At 46.4% G+C, this 22,656-nt stretch overlaps 1 protein-coding gene across 14 annotated transcripts in view; it reads right to left on the reverse strand.

Moving 5' to 3' along the window:
• SH3KBP1 (SH3 domain containing kinase binding protein 1) overlaps positions 1-22,656 on the reverse strand; it is a 382,152-nt gene that overhangs the window by 85,965 nt on the left and 273,531 nt on the right. For all 14 annotated transcript variants that reach the window (XM_070067164.1, XM_070067168.1, XM_070067166.1 and 11 more), the window contains one exon: positions 15,324-15,418. In XM_070067164.1, the coding sequence (XP_069923265.1) occupies positions 15,324-15,418 (95 nt within the window). The remainder of the gene's footprint in view (positions 1-15,323; positions 15,419-22,656) is intronic.

Consider the following 22,656-nt stretch of genomic DNA (forward strand, 5'->3'; position numbering starts at 1 on the left):
CCATGGTAACATGCAAAATACAAACAAACAATTCAATGAGCACACAGTCCCTCTCGGTCACACCCATGTGAACTGAAGCACGTGTTGATGCCCGACAATCAGACTCAGGGAAGCTCCTCCATCTTTTATAAGCTACCCACACTACACCTCACATTTTCTTCCTTCTTAATCATCTGTGATTATGTGCTCTCAACAACTGTGACTGCTATGTTGTTGACACTAGACTTTGCCATCTTCCTTAGAAGATTGCTGAATTTTGTTATGGTGGGCCATCACTTGCAGATCAGCTTGACCTGTCAAGGTTTGTTAAAGTTTTAGACTTTGTTGAGGGTGAGTGCAAAGTAGCACTACTATGGCTGGCGTTTCTTGGTTCTCAATTGGACGTCGGGGTGTTCAGCACTCCTGGTTTGTCTATTCTGCTTAGCCAGCACTCCAATATATCCCATCACTGGTGTTCTCTGGGATATCCACTCAGCTCACAGTCCCCATCCCAAGTCCTTTTTTTTTTGTTTTTTTTTGACAGGCAGAGTGGACAGTGACAGAGAGAGAGACAAAGGTCTTCCTTTTGCCGTTGGTTCACCCTCCAATGGCCACTGCGGCCGGCGCACCGCGCTGACCTGATGGCAGGAGCCAGGTGCTTCTCCTGGTCTCCCATGGGGTGCAGGGCCCAAGCACTTGGGCCATCCTCCACTGCCTTCCCTGGCCACAGCAGAGAGCTGGCCTGGAAGAGGGGCAACCGGGACAGAATCCGGCGCCCCGACCGGGACTAGAACCCGGTGTGCCGGCGCCGCAAGGCGGAGGATTAGCCTAGTGAGCCATGGTGCTGGCCACCAAGTCCTTATTTTCTGCCAGACCCAGTGGAGTACTGCCTTGGGAAGTTCAGTTTAGTATTTGGCCAAAGACTCAATGGATTCCTGTACAGATGACTGGAACTCCTTGCTCATGCAGCTCACTCCTCTGCAGTTCCCTGCCCTGAAAACTGTGCCACATTAGCAGCCCTGGATGACGATTTCTGCTTCCTCCATCCACTGAGTCCACTGCTCTTTGTCTGGGCTCAATTGCTCTGTGCTGCAATTTAGAAAGCACCCCCCAGGCCAGGCAGGGTTGATGTGACACCCACTTTAGTGCTGCCTTTCTCTCCAGGATCCCACCCTGCTTCAGGTATTATCTAGCTTTAAAGCAGCTGCTTCAGGGGGTTAGCATTGTGGCTTAGGAGCTGAAGCCGCTGCCTGCAGTGCCGGCATCCCATATGGGCGCCGGTTCAAGACCTGGCTGCTTCACTTCCGATCCAGCTCTCTGCTATGGCCTGGGAAAGCAATAGAAGATGGCCCAAGTCCTTGGGCCCCTGCACCTGCACGGGAGAATTGGACGAAGCTCCTGGCTTTGGATCGGCACAGCTCGGGCCTCTGCGGCCATCTGGGGAGTGAACCATCGGGTGGAAGACCTCTCTCTCTCTCTCTCTCTCTCTCTACCTCTGTGTCTAACTCGGCTTTTCAAATAAACAAATTTTTAAAAGCAGCTGCTTCATATATTTTGTCCAATTTTTACAGTTGGCTAGGGCAGGAGGGTAAGTGTAGTACCATTTACTCCATTACAGCTGCAACCAGAAGTTACACATGCCCTTTAAAAAAGACTGTTTCTTTAAATACAACCAATTTATTTTCTTCTAGGTATCACAGAACTGGAAGGTCTATCTTTAAAAGTCTGAGCTATTTCAAGGTCTAATTCCCAAATGAATTCCTAGACAAAGAGTGTCTGAAATGAAGATACATACAAGGGTTTTTAATTATCCTGGAGTTTTCTTTGCTAGTCATATGTACCTTTCTCTAATAAGGAAGGTGAAATATTCCCCAGGGTAAAGGAGAGCCGCTGTGAAACAGCTTTATATAGGAAGGTAAATAATGCATTCACTGTCATCCAATTTTTATTTCACATAATGGCACACGTAGAAAATGACAATATTTCCATGACAGCCTGCTGGGGGCCAAAGGTTACTGGAGGTCATGAGCCCAGAAGGGGCTTTCAACAGACGGAAGCCCTTTCCATGCTCCCAAGAGAGTGGAGGGGGAAATCGCTCTCCTGTCCCTGAAGCCCACTCGCAGCACAGGGGTTAGGAAACACTACGGAAGCAACCTTTGAGTCCAGATGTCACTGAGAAATGAGGGGAAAAAACTTAAACCAATTCCCAGTCCTCAGAAACTGGGCAGAGCTTCCACAAGCAGTAGGAGTCACGCAGGCAGGCATCGGGGGGCTCCATGAGATTTTCATGGAAGACAACCAAGGGCAGAAGCTCTAAGGGCCCTGTGCTCGCGGCCTGTTTCTCTCTTTTAAAAAGCTGCTCCTCTCTGGAGCCTCTTCAGAGCAGAGGAGCCAGCAGATGCTGCCACGCTGGCCCACCTCCAGGGTCACTCACCATTTTTATATTGGTGACTGGGGGATGTGGCTGCACGCTTTGTACACAACACACGCACCAGATTTGCTTACGGCTTCCAGCATTGCACTTGCAGCATACGCAATCTTTAGCTTTTTTCAGAAAATACGTACGTTTTAGCCTGTTTTCTAAGAGCGGAGTGAAAGACTTTCTACTTGCACAAATGCACTTCAAATATCAGTAATCATGTGAAAACAAGATGCTTAGATAGCGAGGGCCCTTCGCCTGTCCTTGTAATCCGGCTCTAAACGTGACAAAAGACATTCAGTGCATTTGCGAACACATGAGCAAGTTACACACAAAATACAAATCATTTTTTCTGCCCATTTGAATTATCAAGTGTGCGAATTTATAAAACATGTTTGCACAGAAATTCCTCCTTTGTATTTGTTCAGTCATTTACATTAAGATAACTACTTAATGTTAAATATTTTTAATCGATGTTTTAAATTGACTCATGAAAATTGCGCATATTTATGAGTACCATGTGATGTTTCCATACATGTATAGACTGTGCAATGCTCAAATCAGGGTATGCATATCTCTCTCCTCTGTGGTGAAGGCTGTGTGGAGATCTATTCAAGAGGCAGAGTGAAGAAGGGAGAGGCGAGTGGCGGGAAGGAGGAGAGACAGAAAACAAGAGAGAGAATGAGTGCGAGTTCGTTAGTTACTCAGTTCCCAACTACTGACTCATTCTCCACATCCTTCTAAGGGACAGGACTGGGCCAGGCCTAAGCTAGGAACTCAACCGAGGTCTTCCACAGGGGTGGCACGAACCCAACTACCTGAGCCATCACTGCCCCCTCCCGCCATCAGTAGGAAGCTCGAGTCAGGAGGCAGTGCCACAAATGGAACCCAGGCACTGCACTGTGGCTAGGCCAGAGGTCCACCCAACGGTAAACCGTAAAAGCTGCTTCTAATGGCAGCTTCAGCTCATCCAGAGGACATGGCTAAAGAGATAGCTCACTTTTCAAGGACATGGATCCTACCGCCAAGGTTTGATTTTCATTTATGTTTACAGCACTATATTGACTCTGTATCCACAAACAGGCTTTTTCTTCCATTAGGATAGTAGACATGATAGAAAACCATTTTTCTTCATTGATAAAGACAGTGGCATTTAAAGAGCATCTTTCGTTATGTTGAAAGACTTTGTTAGCCCTTCCACCACCTCCAAGAGATACAAAGGCGGCCAAAAAGGGGTAGGAGGTGGTTGTCTTCATTTCACAGATAAGGACTGGTAAGAACAAGAGGCGAACAGCACTGCCACGACCATTCTGAAGGTCAACATCCATGCCAGCTGTGGCAGCTACTAGTAAATTCCTCCAGTCTTAGCTTCCACCTCCATTCTTCACCAGACAAATACACATTTCCTTTAAGATGTTTTTCCACTAAAACACTTATTTCTTAGCACAAAAATTTCTGGAGCTTGTTTTTTTTAATTTCTACTCAATCAATTTAGCTTGTAGTCCTGTGCAATTCGTAAAAAGAAGAAAAAAACCATTCTGCTATCAAATCCAGGATTTCGGGCTGCTCAGCTGAGCCCAGGTCAGACGGCTACATGCTTCTGCACCTTGGGGGAAAGGGGCATCGGGGCTGAGAGTATCCAACAGAGGAGATCCATGGCCTTACATTACGAAGATATTTCTGGGAAGACTCAGAACAGAACTCAAGTCCTTGAAACTGATGATGTATCAGACAACTACTATTGGAACACTGGGGCTCAGACGGCCTGATGGGAACAACCCATGAGCCAACAGTGGTCTCTTCACAGTGTCCTTGTAGAACAACCCATGAACCAACAGCGGTCTCTTCACAGTGTCCTTGTAGAACAAGAGGTCTCAATTTGGCTACAGTCCAATTTAGCATTTTTATGAAATGCACTTTTGGCACATGTCTAACAACTCTTATTTTCATAAATAACTTTTTCATGTTTTATATTGTACATGTAGAGTTTTAGTCCATTTTGAGTTAACTCTTGCATAACATGTTAGGTTTAATTTGGGGTTTGTTTTTTTCTTTTGCTCATGGATGTCCAATGATGCTAATAGTATTTCTAGAAAAAATAATCCTTGCCCTCTTAAATTGTCTTGGTACCTTGGTTGAAAATTACTTGGTGGGGGTGGGGGGCAGCAGTGTGCACTAAGCAGGTAAAGCCACTGCCTGCAGTGCCCACATCCCATATGGATGCCAGCTGGAGTCCCGGCTGCTCCACTTCCAGTCCAGCTCTCTGCTGTGGCCTGGGAAAGCAGTGGAAGATGCCCAAGTCTTTGGGACCCTACACCCATGTGGGAGACCTGGAGGAAGTTCTAGGCTCCTGGCTTTGGATCAGCACAGCTCTGGCCATTGTGGCCATCTGGGGAGTGAACCAGCAGATGGAAGATTTCTCTCTCTCTCTCTCTGCCTCTCTTCCTCTCTGTAACCCTGCCTTTCCAATAAATAAATAAATCTTTTAAAGAAGAAAACTGGTTGGGGCCGGCTCTGTGGCATAGCAGGTAAAGCTACTGCCTGCAGTGCCAGCATCCAATAGGGGTGCCAATTTGAGTCCTGCTGCTCCACTTTTGATTCAGCTCTCTACTGTGCCCTGGGAAAGCAGTAGAAGATGGCCCAAGTGCTTGGACCCTGCACCCATGTGGGAGACCTGGAAGAAGCTCCTGACTCCTGGCTTTGGAGGAGCACAAACAGCACAGCTCCGGCCATTGCAGCCGTTTGGGGAGTGAACCAGTGGATGGAAGACCTCTCTTTCTCTCTCTGCCTCTGCCTCTCTGTAACTCTGCCTTTCAAATAAATAAATAAATATATCTTTAAAAAAAGAAAAGAAAACTAATTGGTTGGATATTTATGAGTTTATCTCCCCATCTTCTATTTTCGGGGGCCAGCAAACTGCAGCCCACAGGCCTAATCTCATCTGCTACCTATTTCTCGACAGCCCACAGGCTCCAAATACTTTTTACAAAAAATCAAAAGAATATTTCAAGGAATGTGGAGACGACTCACACATATTTAAGCCTAAGAGTCCATCAACAAAGGTTGACTGGCCCTCAGCCACACCTACTCATGGATATCTGTAGCCACCTGGCCTCTACAATGGCAGAGGTGAGTCGCTATAACGGAGAACTGCATGGCCCCCGAAGCCAAACATGTATCCTCCAGGCCTTTCCAGAAGCAGGTTTCTGAGCCCTGATCTAGGATCTGAGAAGCCTTACATGCATCCATGCAGAACCTCAGGGCCTCTCTGAATGCCACTAAAAAAATACAGGAAGGACAGAGCTTTAAATAGAACCTCTGAACTGAAAGCCCTGAGGAAGGCAGCAAAGGAATGCATTTAATAGCCGCCTCCCCTTTCCCACCAGCACTAAAATATGGAAGTCTTTAGTAAAAACCATTCTAAAAAGGATCAATTTTATCACAGCACACCAGCTCAGTAGAAAACGAAGAACTTCTAAGTCGAAAAGGTATTTATTTTAATGACTTCTCTCTTAAATGCCTCCATGAGTCATAAACTAAGAAAAAAATATCGTAACTTGAAAGATGACAGGTTAATGTCATGAATATAAGGCACATTTTTCAAAATCAATTGGGAAATGATGTTATAAAATGTTCAACTTTGGTAATCTTGTTTTCAAAATGCATTATTAGCAGAGATTAAATCCTAGCAGCAGAGACTGAAAAGAATGGGGATCTCCAGCGAGGGCAAGGATAGGGAAATACATTCTCATACATCTCTGTGGGGAGACCAGACTGGTACAATCTTCCCCGACACCAGGTACACACCCTCACAGGGCCCTGCTGCAGCATTACAGCTGGTCAATATCATCAGGAAATAGTAACAACGTTAGCACTTACATAGCACTTACTGGGAGTCAGGCTTTCTAACTGCCTTAGCCACTGTCTTAGTCTGTTTTGTGCTGCTGCAACAGAATGCCTGCGAGTTGGTAATTCAAATGGAACAGAGGTTTGTTCCTTACAGCTCTGGGGGCAGGGAAGCTCATGGATGATGGACTTGCATCTACTGAGGGTCTTACTGCTGTGTCATTCATTCCACGAGGAAAGCAGAAGGGCAAGCAGCATGAGAGGGGAAGGTGGCCAAACTCACCCCTTTATCAGGAACCTACTCCCACAGTAACAGTCTCACTGATGACACTGATCCATTCATGGGAGCAGAGTCCTCAGGACCTAATCGCCCCTTACAGGCCCAGCCTCTCACCACTGTTGCACTGGGGAATGTGCTTCTAATGTATGAACTTAGAGGGAAACATTCAAACCACAGCACCTACTTTAACTGATGGAATCTTCACAACACCAAGAGGCAGCTACTTTTATCACCCATTTCACAGATGTACATCTGCCCAAGGTTATGGAGGTACTAAAAAGTAGCAGAGATAATCACATACATAAGAATGTAGGAAGAAAATGAAGACTCCAAAGGGTCTTCAAAAAGTTCCTGTGGGAGCAGGCAGCCTAGCGGTGAGCATGCCTGTGGCCCCACATCAGCGTGGCTGGGCTCCACTCCCTGCTCTGGCTCCCAACTTGTTTCCTGCCAGTGCATATCCTGGGAGGCGGCAGTGATGTCTGAAATAACCGGGATCTTGCCTCCCATGTGGGAAACCTTCACTGTGTTCCTGACTCCTAGCTTGGGCCTTGACCAACAGCCCCGGCTGTTCCGAGCATTTGAGGGAGTAAACAAGCAGATGGGAGCTGCTTTCTCTGTCTTCTCTTCTCTCCGTCTCTTTCTCTGCCGCTAAAATAAGGAAATAATGGAAAATGCGAATTATGAAAAACTATGCATGCATGACACAAATTTTTGGACAAAAATAAATTTATCTTTTAGTTACATTTTTCCATGAACTTTTTAAAGTCCCCTCAATATATGCAGCATGGCCTAGAAATAGAGAAAAACTGGAAACAAGCTAAATATAAAGGGGATTGCGGTATTCCCTCTACATATTGGGATGCTAAGGATCATTGAACTATGTTGTCAAAGATAAATATATTTTGGACAAATGTTACAAAATAGTGTGCATGATTCTACTTTAAAAAAAAAAAAGGGGGTACGGGGCCGGCGCTGTGGCATAGCGGGTAAAGCTGCCACCTGCATCGCCGGCATCCCATATGGGCGCCGGTTCAAGTCCCGGCTGCTCCACTTCTGATTCAGCTCTCTGCTGTGGCCTGGGAAAGCAGTGGAAGATGGCCCAAGTCCTTGGGGCCCTGCACCCACATGGGAGACCCGAAAGAAGCTCCTGGCTCCGAATCAGCACAGCTTGGGCCATTGCAGCCATCTGGGGAGGGCACCAGTGGATGGAAGACCTCTCTCTGTCTCTCTCTCTCTCTGCCTCTCCTTCTCTCTCTGTGTAACTCTGACTTTCAAATCAATAAATAAATCTTTTTTAAAAAAGGGTAATTATGTGCATGTATGGGGAAAGTACAGGAGAATAATTGCTACAATAATAAGAGAGGTATGTGAAGGCAGTGACACCATGGGTAATTTTTACTTTTCTTTGTATTTACCTGATTTGTTCTCATTTTCTTTACTCTATGAATATTACTTACAACTGCAATAAATCACCTTCATCCTAAGACACATTAACATAAGTAATGAAGAGGAATTTCCGGGAAAGTACTGACCTTAAATACAGAATAGGTCAATGTACCAAAACGAACACTCAGCTACCAGGCACTGGTTTTTTTTCTTCCCCCAGCACTACCACAGTACCATAATTTAACTGTTATGCTTCCAAAGCACTTTCAGCCACAGCATCTCACTTACTCCTCACACCACCGCTCTCAGAATCATACCGACCGAAAGGTTGGAAACAGAAAATTAAAAAGGAGGTTTCTCTAATTCCTCGACACGTTTACAGATTTTTCTGTGTGTTGCAGAAAAACAGCTTCCCAAGAGGGCGTTGCAAGGATTACTGATATCCTGCCGCGTAAGCACAGCACTCTGGAGGGATACAAACACAGGGTCCATTTAGCATTTAGGCAGTCTGCCATAATTTGTGGAGGCACATGAACCTGCGAATTCGTATGCAAAGTCATCTGTCCAGGATGCAAAAAAGAAATCCTTAATGATGACCATTAAGATTCAGAGGTGGATTTGTTTTGACTATCTACTGGTAAACTACAAAAAAAATTCTGCCATCCCATGCTCAATGTTGACTGTTCTACTTTTTTTATATAAGATTTATTTTATTCATTTGAAAGAAAGAGTTACACATAGAGAGGTAGAGCCAGAGAGAGAGAGAGAGAGAGAGGTCTTGCATCCGCTGGTTCACTCCCCAGATGGCCACATTGGCCAGGTCTGGGCAGGCCTAAGCCAGGAGCTTCTTCCGGGTCCCCCATGCAGGTGCAGGGGCCCAAAGAGTTGGACCATCTTCTACAGCTTTCCCAGGCCATAGCAGAGAGCTGGATCGGAAATGGAGCAGCCGGGACTCAAACTAGCGCCCATGTGGGATGCCAGTGCTGCAGGTCGGGGCTTTGCCCCACAGCGCCAGTCCCACCATTCTAACTTAAAGCTGTGTGTGTGACAGTAACCAGATCGGGGAGGAAGAGTTTCGATCAAGTGCACTTAGGGTGTCATGATTCATCTCATCCGTCTCAATGTTCTTGCTGCTTTTAAGAGGAAGACAAACAGCAGCATACCATATTCTTTGGGGTTTCTAATGCGTGAGAAGGCGATCTATCATGACTTCTGTCTTGAATAAAGACTCATGCAATCCAAGAAGACAGGCCGCACTGCAAGAAATACATTCTAAGGCATAAATGACTCATTTGCTGAACACTGACATTTTTCAAATGTGTGTAAACCCAGATGATCCCAGACCTATACTTAACTTCTTCATTCACTCATAAAACATGTCCTTCTAATGGGACTGTCAGCATGTCATCATCTTCAGGGTGACACCTGCTAATTTGCTCCTCACCCCTGGAACCATGTTTAGTCCCAGCATTTTAGCTCTGCTAAAAGCTTCAGCGGTTCAAAGAGAAGGGTCAAGGCCAGCCGTCTATTTAGCTGATTGGCTTTCTTACACCAAGCAAGGATCTTTCTCTTGAGATTTCTAAAGCCATTTCTCTCTGCAAAGGCAACCTTACTTCCTGAGGGGTGGGAAGCAAGGAAGCCTGAAGACATTTTTTCTCATGAATAAATGTTTCAACAAATTAATGAATTAATGGCAGGGAGGCAGGAAGGGGAAATAAACATTAGGACAAACAAAGGAACATACAATCATCGAATGACTCAGGGAGGAGCTCATGACTCCTGGCCTTTTTTTTCTAGTTAACAGTGAGCCGAATGCCAAGTGGCACCAAGGCCCAGAAGACAAGAGGAAAGCAAAACACACCGGGCTCGGGAAGAGAGCGGACGGTAGCGGCAGCAGGAGAGGGCACGGGGTACAAAAAAGCACTCGTGCCAGCCCTGAGCTGAGCGCAGTATTTCCTCTGCTATCATTTCATTTCTGTAGAGGTGCTAACGGAATGTGCACGTCACGGATGCTGTAGAAACCACAGCAGTGACGCCCTAACTCTAACGGATCTGAAACATGGACTCCATACTGCATCAAAAACAAATGGATGGGGCGCTGTTCTTCTGTCAAGTAACAATGATCACGTCACTGACTTGGAAAGGGAGCTGCACGGGCACCTGCCCTAGGTACGCAGAAAAGACAGGTGACTCTCGACAATTTGACGACAGTCACTTCTAGGGGTGATGGAGCCCTGCCGGCCCCAAGTCTGACAGACCCGTGGGAAACACAGGCTCCGCCCGCAGTCAGTACCCTGCCCAGCCTTCAAGTCCTGAGAGCATTCAACAAGGAGTCGAGAGATGCCTCTGCCATGGCTCTGCTGCTCACTCGCTAGGACTCCCCTGGGAAGCCGTGTCAGCCTCTTGGCCTCTGTTCCTCCTCTGTGATCTGCAGAGGACACTCACAGTCCCAGGAAAACTCCCAGAGCTCCCGTGAGCACGAGGCAAGATGCTGAGCTCCGCAGAGACCCATGAGGAAAAAGCAAAGGTGCCTGGGGCACTGCACTCTGGCTGCTAGCAAGCCGGGACCCTGCAGTGGCGAGCCATGGTCCTGCAGGGACACTGAGCTACTAAGTAGGCTGAACGTTCAAGTCCTGTGGGAAAGGGGGCAAGACAACATGTTGAGACAGAGAGGAAAAGAAGCTGGGGAAGTTCATGTTCAGTCCTAACTCCACCCCCGCAGCAGGTCTAGCTCCCAATACCCAGGCTCCCTAGGAAAAGGCTCAATTCCTGGTCCGTCTGTTTGACTGGGGTGTTGAGTTTTGGTCCGTTTCTAATTCATCGTGGTATCTCCAGCACCTAGCATAGTTCCTGGCACATCATAAGTATTTGTCAACGAATGAACACTGAGAGGGGGAGAGCACAGGGTACAAACTACAACTGCGGCCGATCACGTCGTGATGATCCTCAGTCCGAGGAGTGTCTACACGACTGCAGCCGAGGGCGCCGCAAACAGCCTTCTCTGAGGCTCTGGGTGCCCTCCTTCTCAGGTGCTCCACTGGCTTCCTGGCACGAACGTCAATGGCATCTTGTATCCTCGTCAGCCCCCGCCTCCACCTCTACACTCCATTTCAGCCAATAATATCACCTACCTAGGTGTTTATCTTAATGTTGTAACAATGAAGAAATGGGGGTTTTGCTCGCTTTGCAGGTCAAAGACACAGCTACGCAGGGAAGTCCCTTAATAGGAAACATCCGAATATTCTTGTTTATAAGAAGGCCACGTAAGAAAGCTTTCAGGTTAGAGGGGCTGTGAGAAAAGGGCTGCTGCCCTGAGGCAGGAGGCTGCTGGCCAAGAGCAGGCACAGGGCCTTTCTCCCCAGCTGGGCCCCTTCTGCCCCAAGTGGCAACAGCCACAGCCAGCTCCACCCTCTCATGGCGGCTACCCTCACAGCTGGGCCGTGCCCTGGATCCCACCAAGCTGCCCTCTGTTCTTCTCCAGGGAGCTGCCCCACTTGGAAACCAGACCCAGAGGCTTCGGCAGCTTCTCAAACACGCTCTGAGCACAAATCAGGAAGGTAGGGCTGGGGGCGGCAGGAACACAGACGCAGGAGCTATTTTGGAGGGACTGGAAATAAAAGCTAAACACAGGTGTGTTCTGCACCAAGTGGAAATGTTCCAAAATCTGCAAGAATTCTTTATAAATAAACGAAAAACAAACCACTCGGGTTGCCACATCTCATCCTAGTTTCCAGGGACACACGCATAAATAGTTCAGGTCTTGGCACATTATTTCAGTATCTGCAGAGGGCTTATAGACACCCACTAAAGGTGTCTGACTCATTTTCTAGAAAGCCACACGAGCTGACAATCTCGAGCTAAAAATGAGGGCAACGCCTGCCCTGTAACTCCTGCCACAGCACAGAAGGGCAGGGCAGAGGGAAACCACCCGAACTGACTGAGTAGGCGGAACTCGGGGTCTATGAGAATCTCCCAGCAAATGCAATTGAACTCAGTCACTAGCATTTCCGGTCTCTCACCCTAACTCGTACATCCAGTAACCAAAATGCACATTATTCAAATCATGGCGGAAATACTTGTTTTATAATAGCAATAGCACACGGTCATCTAAAGGAACTTCTAGCTGATTCCTTAACTTAGAGAAAGAGGCAGGAATTGTCTATAATACCAACCCTAACCCTAACCCTGCTCTGACTTCACTTCTCCCCCTTTCAGCAGGGAAATCACACATGGCATGCTTTCTTGCCAAGTTCTTGCTAAAATCTCACCCGCTGTGAATCTGTAACCAAGTCAGGGACATTTTTCACCATTTTTACCTACTTAAGGACATGGCGCGGCAGCCATAGCAGAAAACTGGGCCCAGACACAAGAGCCCTCCCATTCCCATTTGTGAGGTCCACAGAAGAGCAGCCGAACTGAGGTGACAGCTCCTAGGACTGCAGGTTTCACTGGCAGACCCCTCCTCGCAAGAGATGTTACAACAACCATGGAGTCTTAGTAAATCCTCACCAAGCAGAAACAGCTGGTTTTTTTGGCTGAGGAAACTGAAGCACAGAGGGGTTGAGACACATGTCCAAAGACACACAGCCAAGAGCAATGGAGATGGGACTCAAACCCTGGTTTCCCCAAGCTGGTAGCCTGCATGGCACTTGTCATCTCAATATGTTGCTTCCAACAAACTGGAATGCTAGGCAGGGTTGACAGGTATTTTATGGGAACAAAAGTAACACTGTGTACAGGTACAGGACAGCAAAAGGCCTGATTTCCCAGCAGATCATATAAAATAATAAAAGGCAGGCAACAGAGCACAGGAGATTGTTTTAATCAACAAGCTCAAAATGGGCCCAGACAGCATGGGCTAAAGCTGGCTGTCTTATCAGTTCTCAGAAACAATCAAGAGGGGATGCTGGGCAGTAGGAACACAGTCAGGACCAGATCAGTGAGGACGCACAAGGAGGAAGGGGACACACAGGAGGTTCCTGTAGAACAGCCACAAAGACCAAGGTCACGGGCAGAGGCCAGACCGCTTGGGTGTACCAGGAGTACCAGGAGCCTCTATCTGGATTTCACAGAAAGGAAAGGCAAGATGCTAAAGGCTTTGGCTGGCACAAGGGGGTTACTGGACGACAGTGTTATTATGGATGACAGAAAGAAGGGGCTGGGGTGCTGGGGATGAGGCCAGTACTGGGGTGGGAGGCAGACTGGAGCAGAGGAAAGCGACCCCTCCGCCTTCACCAGTCTAGGACTCTCCTCTAGACCGGACGCCGTGATGGATGGTGGAGAAAAGATGATGGCGAGGGCCTGGCCCTGCTCATCTACCCGGGCAGGTACAGGAGGACTCAAACCTGGGTTCTACTCGTGTAGACAGGAAGTGACAGGAACACCAAAGGACAGAATCCTAAGGCTAAGGGTGGGGGCAGTGTGAAAACGCTGCAAGAATTCAAGGTCCAGGGGGCAGGGTGAGTGTGCGAGCCAGATCAAGGGATCAAGTGCCCAGGGAAGATGATGACGTCACATTCTGCAAATGTAAATGTTGGTAAGCTGCTTCCCAGTTTGCAAACTGCTTCTAAAGACATTAATCCGTGAAGCCAGGGAAATGGGATGCAGCCCTCCAGGCCACTCATAAAAGTGGGTGGGTTCCTGCCTCATCCGCCTGTTCATTTCCCTCTACTGTGAGGATGAGACCAGGAGCTACTCCTTTCGGAAGCTCTTTAGACAAATTAGGGTTTGTTATCAGATTGGACAAGTCAGGCTGGGTTAGGCACCAGGTCCTCAGATGAAGGTGTTCCCGTCTCAATACGCACTCGAAGGGCAAGGACTGCGGTATTGCTTATTGACAGAGACAGATGTGTTCATATAAGAGACCATCCACGGCTTCCTTTCTTTTCTCAAACCTTGTTAAATGTTATCCACACGTCAGGTTTTCAACTGAAAAATCCTGTCCCTCCTCCAAAACCGAACCAGAACAAAAGCAGGACAGGAAGTCCCCCCGCTAGGAAGCGTGGAAGCTATTTCATTCTCTGGCTGCTCCGGCATGACAGGGAAAATGTTACTAAAATCTAGTGGCTTACTCATCACTAACGCATTTGTATTGTGCTTCACACCCATGTAACAACTTCCTATTGTGTGAGTTTGGTTACAGGTCTGATTAAAAGTAGGAAAAGCACTGTCATACGAAAGCCGTCCACAGAAAGCCCAGAGGAGAGGTGGTGCGAGAGGGCGGAACTGCTCGGCCTCGCCACCTGCAGAACGCAAGGCCACAGGCAGCAGCATCGTCCCCCACCCCCACATGCCCTCCTGCTACATTCCACACCTGCAGAGCTACACTGATGGACGTGACAGGAGGGGACTTTACAGGTACAAGACGGACAAGTTCTCGGGTGATTTGCAGAATGGCATAATTAGCACCACTTTCATATACAGAGCGCACAAGAGGATCAGCTCTTTCCCATAAAAAACCTGACCTCTGGCAAGCTACTTGACCTCTGGGTCACTGGTTCTCTGGCATCTTTGGATTGGGCTCTTAAAATGCACACTCTCTAAAGTCACTTCTTAGCAGTAACCACCTCAGTTATAAAGGTCAATCCTCCTGATCACTCTGTAGACCAACCTGGGAGTGGAGTTAGGGAAAGGCAACAACAAGGTTCCCCCTCTCGGTCATGGCCAAACGCAGTGGCAGCCTGGCTCTATCCCTGATCCGAAAACCACACTCTCTTTCTCCCTTTCCCGAATCTTCCACACTGCCAAGGCTTTCCAGCTGTGCAAGAGCTCAGGCAGCCATGAGGGTCTCCCAAGTCACACCCGTGCCCTGCCACACACCTAGATGCAAGAATAAAACCACCTTCCACATCCTAGAGACTGTCCAGCTTCTTATGCTACTCCAACAGCATAAAAATCCCATACTTCAGCAAAAAGGCCATAAATCCTAGGAATCTTTCTACTCCTCACTTGGTGAGTACCAGCGCATGAAAGCAGAAACAGTATGTGGTCAAAACCCTGTGAGACTGCATCACTTCCCACTGATTTTAGAGCTTGTGAGGTGTTCATAGGGCTCTGGCTATGAGGATAATAAAGTCATCATCATCCAACCTTTTGGCCCTTCCTTGAGTCCCACATGACACAGCTTTACAGCCCCAGTGCTGTGGAGGGCAGGAAGTCCAGCCAACCAGGCTGCTGTCTGGGTTATTCCTTCCCGAACAGACTTTACTGCAGAGCCATGCAGATCTATAGCTGGCTCCATGGCAAAAAGAAATCCATTAGGTTTCACCCGCACACGTGGGGCTTGGTGTGCAAAAAGGAAAGTCAAGATTCTTCCTCACTAGTTCAGAACCATGAAAACCACACATGTCAAGGACTAAAGCAAAAGCTGGTAGCAGTGCAGAGTTTAGAAGGCAGGAGAGAACCTTTGATTACCTTGTTGATGAGCGTGACTATATCCCCTTCTTTGATTGTCAATTCATCATCATTCTGCGCCTCATATGGAAATATTACTTTGCAGTAATCCTTGGCTGTAAGAAGAAAACAAAATACAACCTTGAAAACACTTTATCTAATGAGATGACCCAGGAGAAGATGTTCTCTATTGCATTAACTTCAGGGAACAGCATGCTTAAGAGGCAGGATATTATTACTGAATAAATACAGGGTCATCTTCACATTGCTCATTTTTCAATGTGTGTTGATTCTCTTAAATTTTTTTCCCATCTTATTTGAAAGGCAGAAAGACAGAGACAGAGAAACAGACTGAGAGATCTTCCATCCATTGATTCATTCCCCCAACTGCCCACAACATCCAAGGCTGGGCCAGGCAAGAGCCAAGAGCTGGAATACAATCCAGGTCTCCCACGTGGGTGGCAGGGACCCAAGTCCTTGAACCAACACCTGCTACCTCTCGGAATGTGAATTAGCAGGAAGCTGGATCAGAAGCAGAGGAACCAGGACTTGAACCAAGCACTCTTAATATGGGATGCGAGTGTCCCAAGCAGCAACTCGGCCACTGCACCAAACATCTACCTCTCTGCATTTTTCCCTCTCACAAACCATGTGACATCATGAAATGCCTTAGCTGCCTTTCGCTTTTAAAACAAAAAGTTTTCCTTGGTCTCAGGAAAAATAGATATGTATGATTTTATATACACTTCAGGTACATGCATAAACAGACATAATCTACACAGAGTAAAAAGCTTAAATTTTTAAAAAATATTCATTTATTTGAAAGGCAGAGTTGGAGAGAGGCATAGGCAGAGTGGGGGGGGGAGGGGAGAGTGGAGAGGGGAAGGAGAGAGGGGAGAGGGGTGTGCTGGTTCATCTGCTAGTTCAGTCCCCAAATGGTCACAAAGGCCAGAGTTGCGCCAATCAGAATCCAGGAGCCAGAAGCCAGGGACCTCCTCTGGGTGTTCCACATGGGTGCAGGGGCCCAAGGACATGGGCCATCTTCCACTACTTTCTCAGGCCATAGCAGAGAGCTGGACTGGAAGAGGAGCAGCCAGGACTCGAACCAGTGCCCATATGGGATGCTGACACTGCATGGCCCCAAAAAGCTTAAATTTTATACCTCTGCCTTGTTCCACATGTTACTAAATTAGAAACAGGATATTCATACATGTTACAAAGTGAAAATGGCACATAAAACAATGAAAAGTTATGCTATTAGTCTATCTGAAGAGACAGATCGCAATGTATTTCTATGCAAACATATGTCGGCCAAATAGCCAAGCAGCACCGACTGAATGTTCTTCACACACATGTATGTGAGGGGTTGACTTGTGCAATTATGTCCCATGGCCTCTCTAGGGGAACCTGCCTAATCAGAGATGGACCCATTTACCAGCAAGGAGATACACCAGCCCTCACCAAAAAGAAAAATATGCAAGCCACTGAAAATCAATTTAAGGATGTCCTGAATTAGATGCTTTTGAAAGTCTGGTGTTTAATTAATTCTGTTAAACCAAGAGCACCAGTTAAGAAGACAGTGGAAACATTTGTCAGATGTTTGGGAAGTGACGACTTAGAAAACTGGGCTTTGGTGACTCAGGATAGAAGGTGGTAAGAAAAATTCAAGAAAATTAGCATGCACTGGGACAGGCATTTATTATTCTGCATCAAAGTTGACAAACCTAATGGCTTTAAATGGCCTTAGATATTTCCCAAGGATTAGGCCAGTTCCAACAGACAGATCATAGCCTAGAGTTATATACACAAGTATCAATTATATTGTCCCTAGAAGACTTCTTGTCACTGAAATGTGTTTACTTTGGTGAAAAGCACATCAATCAAAGGGAGTGATATATAAAACAAAGGCAATTAAAAATTCCTAATACAGATAAAGTGTGGTCTCGGGGCGAGATAAGAGGAGGAGAGGGTGATTCACTTGCCTCTGTGCAAATGCTCTGCTCTTGTGTCCCATGGCTTGAAGGTATCAGTCACAACCCCCAAACTAGTGTGTGAAATCCTTCATCTCAGGTTGCCCTGGGCCTCTGATGGCTTCTGCTCATTAACTTCTGTGGGGTACTAGTTCTAAATCCCATCAATATCATATTCCTAAACTCACAGTTATCAGCATTTCATCTCTCTTTTTTAAAAAAAAAGATTTATTTTATTTATTTGAAAGAGTTACAGAGAGAGGTAGAGACAGAGAGAGAGGTCTTCCATCCTCTGGTTCACTCCCCAGATGGCTGCAACACCTGGAGCTGTGCCGATCCGAAGCCAGGAACCAGGAGATTCTTATGGGTCTCCCACGTGGGTGCAGGGGCCATCTTCTACTGCTTTCCCAGGCCATAGCAGAGAGTTGGATCGGAGGAGGAGCAGCCGGGACTAGAACCGGTGCCCATATGGGATGCCGGCGCTTCAGGCCAAGGTGGTAACCTGCTATGCCACAGCATCGGCTCCCATCTCTTTTCAATTAATAGCAGCACACCTCCCCAGATCTGGTCAAATGTTCTAAAGGGATGGGGGCGGGGGGGGTGCTAAGCATCTTTTGATTGGATAATGACAATTCCTGGCTAATTTTCCTACTGAGTGTGCTAGTGAAATATGGCTATTCAAACTCAAAACTTAAACCAATACAGTGTCACGGAAGAATTATCCTGCAGAAACAACCCATGTTTTTTTTTTTCTTTTTTTTTATTTAATAAATATGAATTTACAAAGTGCAACTTTTGTATTGTTGTGGCTTCCCCCCCCCCCCAACCTCCCTCCCTCCCGCGGCCCTTCCCCTCCCACTCCCTCTCCCATCCCGCCCTTCATCGAGTTTCATTTTCAATTACCTTCATATACTGAAGATCAACTTAGTATACACTAAGCAAGGATTTCAACAGGCTGCCCTCACACAACCGCACAAGGTATAGGATATTGTTCGACTAGTAGTGTTGTTTTTAAGTTTCATAGTAGAACACATTAAGGACAGAGATCTTACATGGGGAGCATGTACCCAGTGACTCCCGTTGTTGATTTAACAATTGGCACTCTTATTTATGATGTCAGCAATCACCCAAGGATCTTGCCATGAGCTGTCTAGGCTATGGAAGCCCCTTGAGTTCACCGACTCTGACCTTGTTTAGTCAAGGCCGTATCACAGTGGAGGTTCCTTCCTCCCTTCGGAGAAAGGCACCTCCCTCCTTGATGGTCTGTTCCTTCTGCTGGGGTCTTGTTCACCAGGATCTTTCATTTAGGTTGTTTTTCCTACCATGTCATGGCTTTCCATGCCTGTGAGACTCTCATGGGCCTTTTAGCCAGAACCAAATGCCCCAAGGACAACCCAAGCTTTAAAAACTAATTATATGGATGGAAATCATGGAGGTATCAGATGGTCACGGACAACAAAAAGAAGTTTCTCAACACTACTAGTCGAACAATACCCTATTACCTTGTGTGGTTGTGTGAGTGCAGCCTGTTGAAATCCTTGCTTAGTATATACTAAGTTGATCTTCAGTATATGAAGGTACTTGAAAATGAAACTCGATGAAGGGCGGGATGGGAGAGGGAGTGGGAGAGGGGAGGGCCACGGGAGGGAGGGAGGTTTGGGGGGGGCACAACAATACACAAGTTGCACTTTGTAAATTCACATTTATTAAATAAAAAAAACTATATAACAAAACAAACAAAAAGAACTTAATACTTTACCCTTTTAGTATTTTTTATGTGCTACTTAAAACTATTGGTTGAACTCTGTAATTAATACACAATTACTCTCAGGTGTTTAATTAATGCTATAACTAGTACTCAAATAGTATTTTACCCTTTGTGTTTCTGTGTGGGTGCAAACTGTTGAAATCTTTACTTAATATATGCTAAATTGATCTTCTGTATATAAAGATAATTGAAAATTAACCTTGATGTGAATGGAAGGGGAGAGGGAGTGAGAGAGGGGAGTGTTGTGGGTGGGAGGGAAGTTATGGGGGGGGGAGCTATTGTAATCCATAAGCTGTACTTTGGAAATTTATGTTCATTAAATAAAATAAAATATAAAGAAAAAAAAGTTTCTGTCCGAACACGTTAATAAGGCATGGTAAACTGTGTTCGGCTGATTTCTCAGCAGCCACTCCCTCCCTGTCCACTTCCTACTTCACAGAATCCCAAGTTGTTCAGGAACAGCAGATCCTCACACAGCCCTGTGGATGAGTGCAACAAATCCAGGCCAGTAATATCAATCTCACTCTCCACTCTTGGTGACTGGTTTGGGAATAAGGATGTGACCTATTATCAGCCAAAGAGATGTGACAAAAAATCTGCTTGTGCGGGAACTGTTCTAGTAGGTTCCCTGGTTTAACAAGAGAGACACAGGGCCAGCGCTGTGGTGTAGTGGGCTAAGCATGCACCTGCGGTGCCAGAATCCCAAATCGGCACTGGTTTGAGTCCCAGCTACTCCACTTCCGATCCAGCTCTCTGCTAAGACCTGGGAAAGTGGCAGAAGATGGCTCAAGTGTTTGGGTCCCTGCACCCACAAAGGAGACCCAGAGGAAGCTCCTGGCTCCAGATCAGCCCAGCTTGGGCTGTTGAGACCAGCTGGGGAGTGAACCAGCAGATCGAAGACTTCTCTGCCTGTTTCTCTCTGTAACTTTACCTCTCAAAAAAATGAATAAAATCTTTAAAAAAAAAAAAAAAACTGAGAGAGACAGACAGACAGACTTGACAAAAACACCTGACCTGGCTTTTCTGCTCTTACCATTGTTTCATCTTTGTTGGAAGAAAATCACAGAGAATTTGACCCTGAGCCGAGACACTGCTGAGATGTGTGTCAAACGACCCAGCTTCTGGGGGCTTCTCTCTGACTCTCTTACCATACGACTTAATAAACTGTGGACCACCACTTGGCGGTCAAGCAGGCATCCGTTACTCAAAGCAGAAGGCATCCCGACAGGTAGGGATCCGGGAGAAGAGAAAGGTAATGTCCAGTTCCCTCTGAGGGGAAACTTGCTGCAACATGCCCTCCACCTTAGAAAAGGCTCTTCCTATGTCACTTGTCATTCCCTTTCCCCCAAATTCTTCCCTCGCTCCTTCAGGGCCTGGCTCACAGTAAGAGGGTCAGTAAATGACTATGGGATGCAATGTAACTTGCAACCAACACAGTGAGAAAACACCACCAAGAAAGTCCGGTATGCCTTCCAAATATTCCATGGGCTTATGTTGCTTTATGCTTATAGTTTCCTGTAAGCTAAGGAGCGCAGGTGTCTCTTGCCTTCTTAAAGCAGTGTTAATGAGTATAATTTATATACCATAAAATGCATGACTGATGAGTTTTAATAAATTTATACAGCTGTGTGACTACTGTCATAATCTGGTTTTAAATTCTACCATGCGGGGCTGGTGCTGTGGCTTAGTTGGTCAAGCCACTGCCTGCAGTGCCAGCATCACATATGGGCACTGATTAAGGTCCTGGCTTCCCCACTTCTGATCCAGCTCTCTGCTATGGCCTGAGAAAGCAGTAGAAGATGGCCCAAGTCCTTGGGCCCCTGCATCCTTGTGGGAGACCCAGAAGAAGCTCCTGGCTCCTGACTTCAGTTTGGCCCAGCTCCAGCCGTTGTGGCCATTTAGGGAGTGAAGCAACAGATGGAAGACTTCTTCCTCTCTCTGCCTCTGCCTCTCTGTAACTCTGCCTTTCAAGTAAATAAATAAATCTTAAAAAAAAAAAAAGATTCTACCATGCAGCTACACTGTGTGCATGTGAGGTATCAGACACAGCACTACATGGAAAGCAGCACTTTCAGGTAAAAGGAGGAGGAGCCAGCGCCGGGATCTACTGTCTCTGAGCACTGGGCGCTGCGACAGTGCATCTCGCCCTCTCTGCAGCTCCACGACCTGGCACACAGACTCCTGGAAAGTGCAGGCACATGTCTGGGACCACAGGAGGAGGAGGGGATTCTGAGATGCAAGTCAGGACACTAGACACTGTCTTTGGCCCCAGCTGGGCTTTTCCAAGCCCAGGACCTGGGCAATCACATTGCGGCTCTGGACAACCTCAGTGCCCTCAGGTGTAAAAGCTGCATTAACTGGGCACCAGGCTTGTGGCTCGGCGGGTAAAGCTGCCCATTGTGACATCAGCATCCCATACGGGAAACAGTTTGTGTCCCAGCTGCTCCACTTCCAATCCAGCTCTCTGCTAATGTGCCTGGGAAAACAACAGAAGACGGTCCAGGTGTTTGTGCCACTGCTACCCACATGGGAGACCCAGATGAAACTCCTGGCTTCAGCCTGACTCAGCCCTGGCCATTGTGGCCATCTGGGGAATGAACCAGTGGATGGAAGATCTCGAACTCTCTGTTTCTCCCTCTGTAATTCTTTTAAAAAGTAAGTAAATCTTTTTAAAAATATTTTTTGAACCACTATCATGAAAAAGATATTGTCAGCTCTTGTGCTTGTGATATGCCAAGAAGGCCAACCACCCCTCCCTACCTTGCAGGGACAAGCTAATGCCTGGATAAAGTAAAGGCAAGAAGAACGGCAAGAAAAAGACATGCACACTCATAAGCAGAGCTGACTGCAACCAAATGTTGGGTTGTTGGAAAGAAAGGCAAGATTACATTCAGGAGAGACTTCACAGAAGAGGAACCATTTTATATGTCTTAAAAGGGTGTAATTCCAAAACCTTTTTTGGGTGTGGGAAGATTATAATTTTTAAATGCGTAGCTGACAGACATGGAGAGGAGGGGAATGAAATTAATGTTTGAGGGAAGGCGTTTTTCATCTAGTCATCAGATTTAATTAGTCTGAGATAAAAAAGGAATGAATATATGCACAAACATAAATAAAGGCACAATTTATTCAGTGACTAAGTTAATTGTGATTCTATTTTTTCTTTAAAAAGATCAAAAAATACAAATGAATTAGCATAAAACTAAAATCCTAAATCTTGAGAGTTTTTTTAATCTTGTCTTTTAAGAATCTGAGAAAGACCAGTAACTCTTTCTAGAAAACAAAACACACACACACACACACACACACACATTCAACAGTGCAGAGAAAATATGCACAACATCAGCAGGTTCTAGGAGACTGAAGCCATTCCCTAGTTCCACAATCAGAAGCCCCTGTGCTAATTACTTATTGCTTTTTGCATTTTAAGAAACATACTCTCCTAAAATCACCAAGTAGCTCAGTTATGATTCAAACTCCTAAAAACCATTATTTTCATCTCTAAACGTTGAGAAATTCACATGATATTAAAAGCAGACTGTTAAAGAATTGAACTCACATGCCTACATCACATGACTCCCTTCAGCTGGTTTTATAATCTATTCAACAAAAAACA

This window comes from Oryctolagus cuniculus, chromosome X, assembly GCF_964237555.1.
Source record: "Oryctolagus cuniculus chromosome X, mOryCun1.1, whole genome shotgun sequence".
In the NCBI taxonomy this organism is placed as follows: Eukaryota; Metazoa; Chordata; class Mammalia; order Lagomorpha; family Leporidae; genus Oryctolagus; species Oryctolagus cuniculus.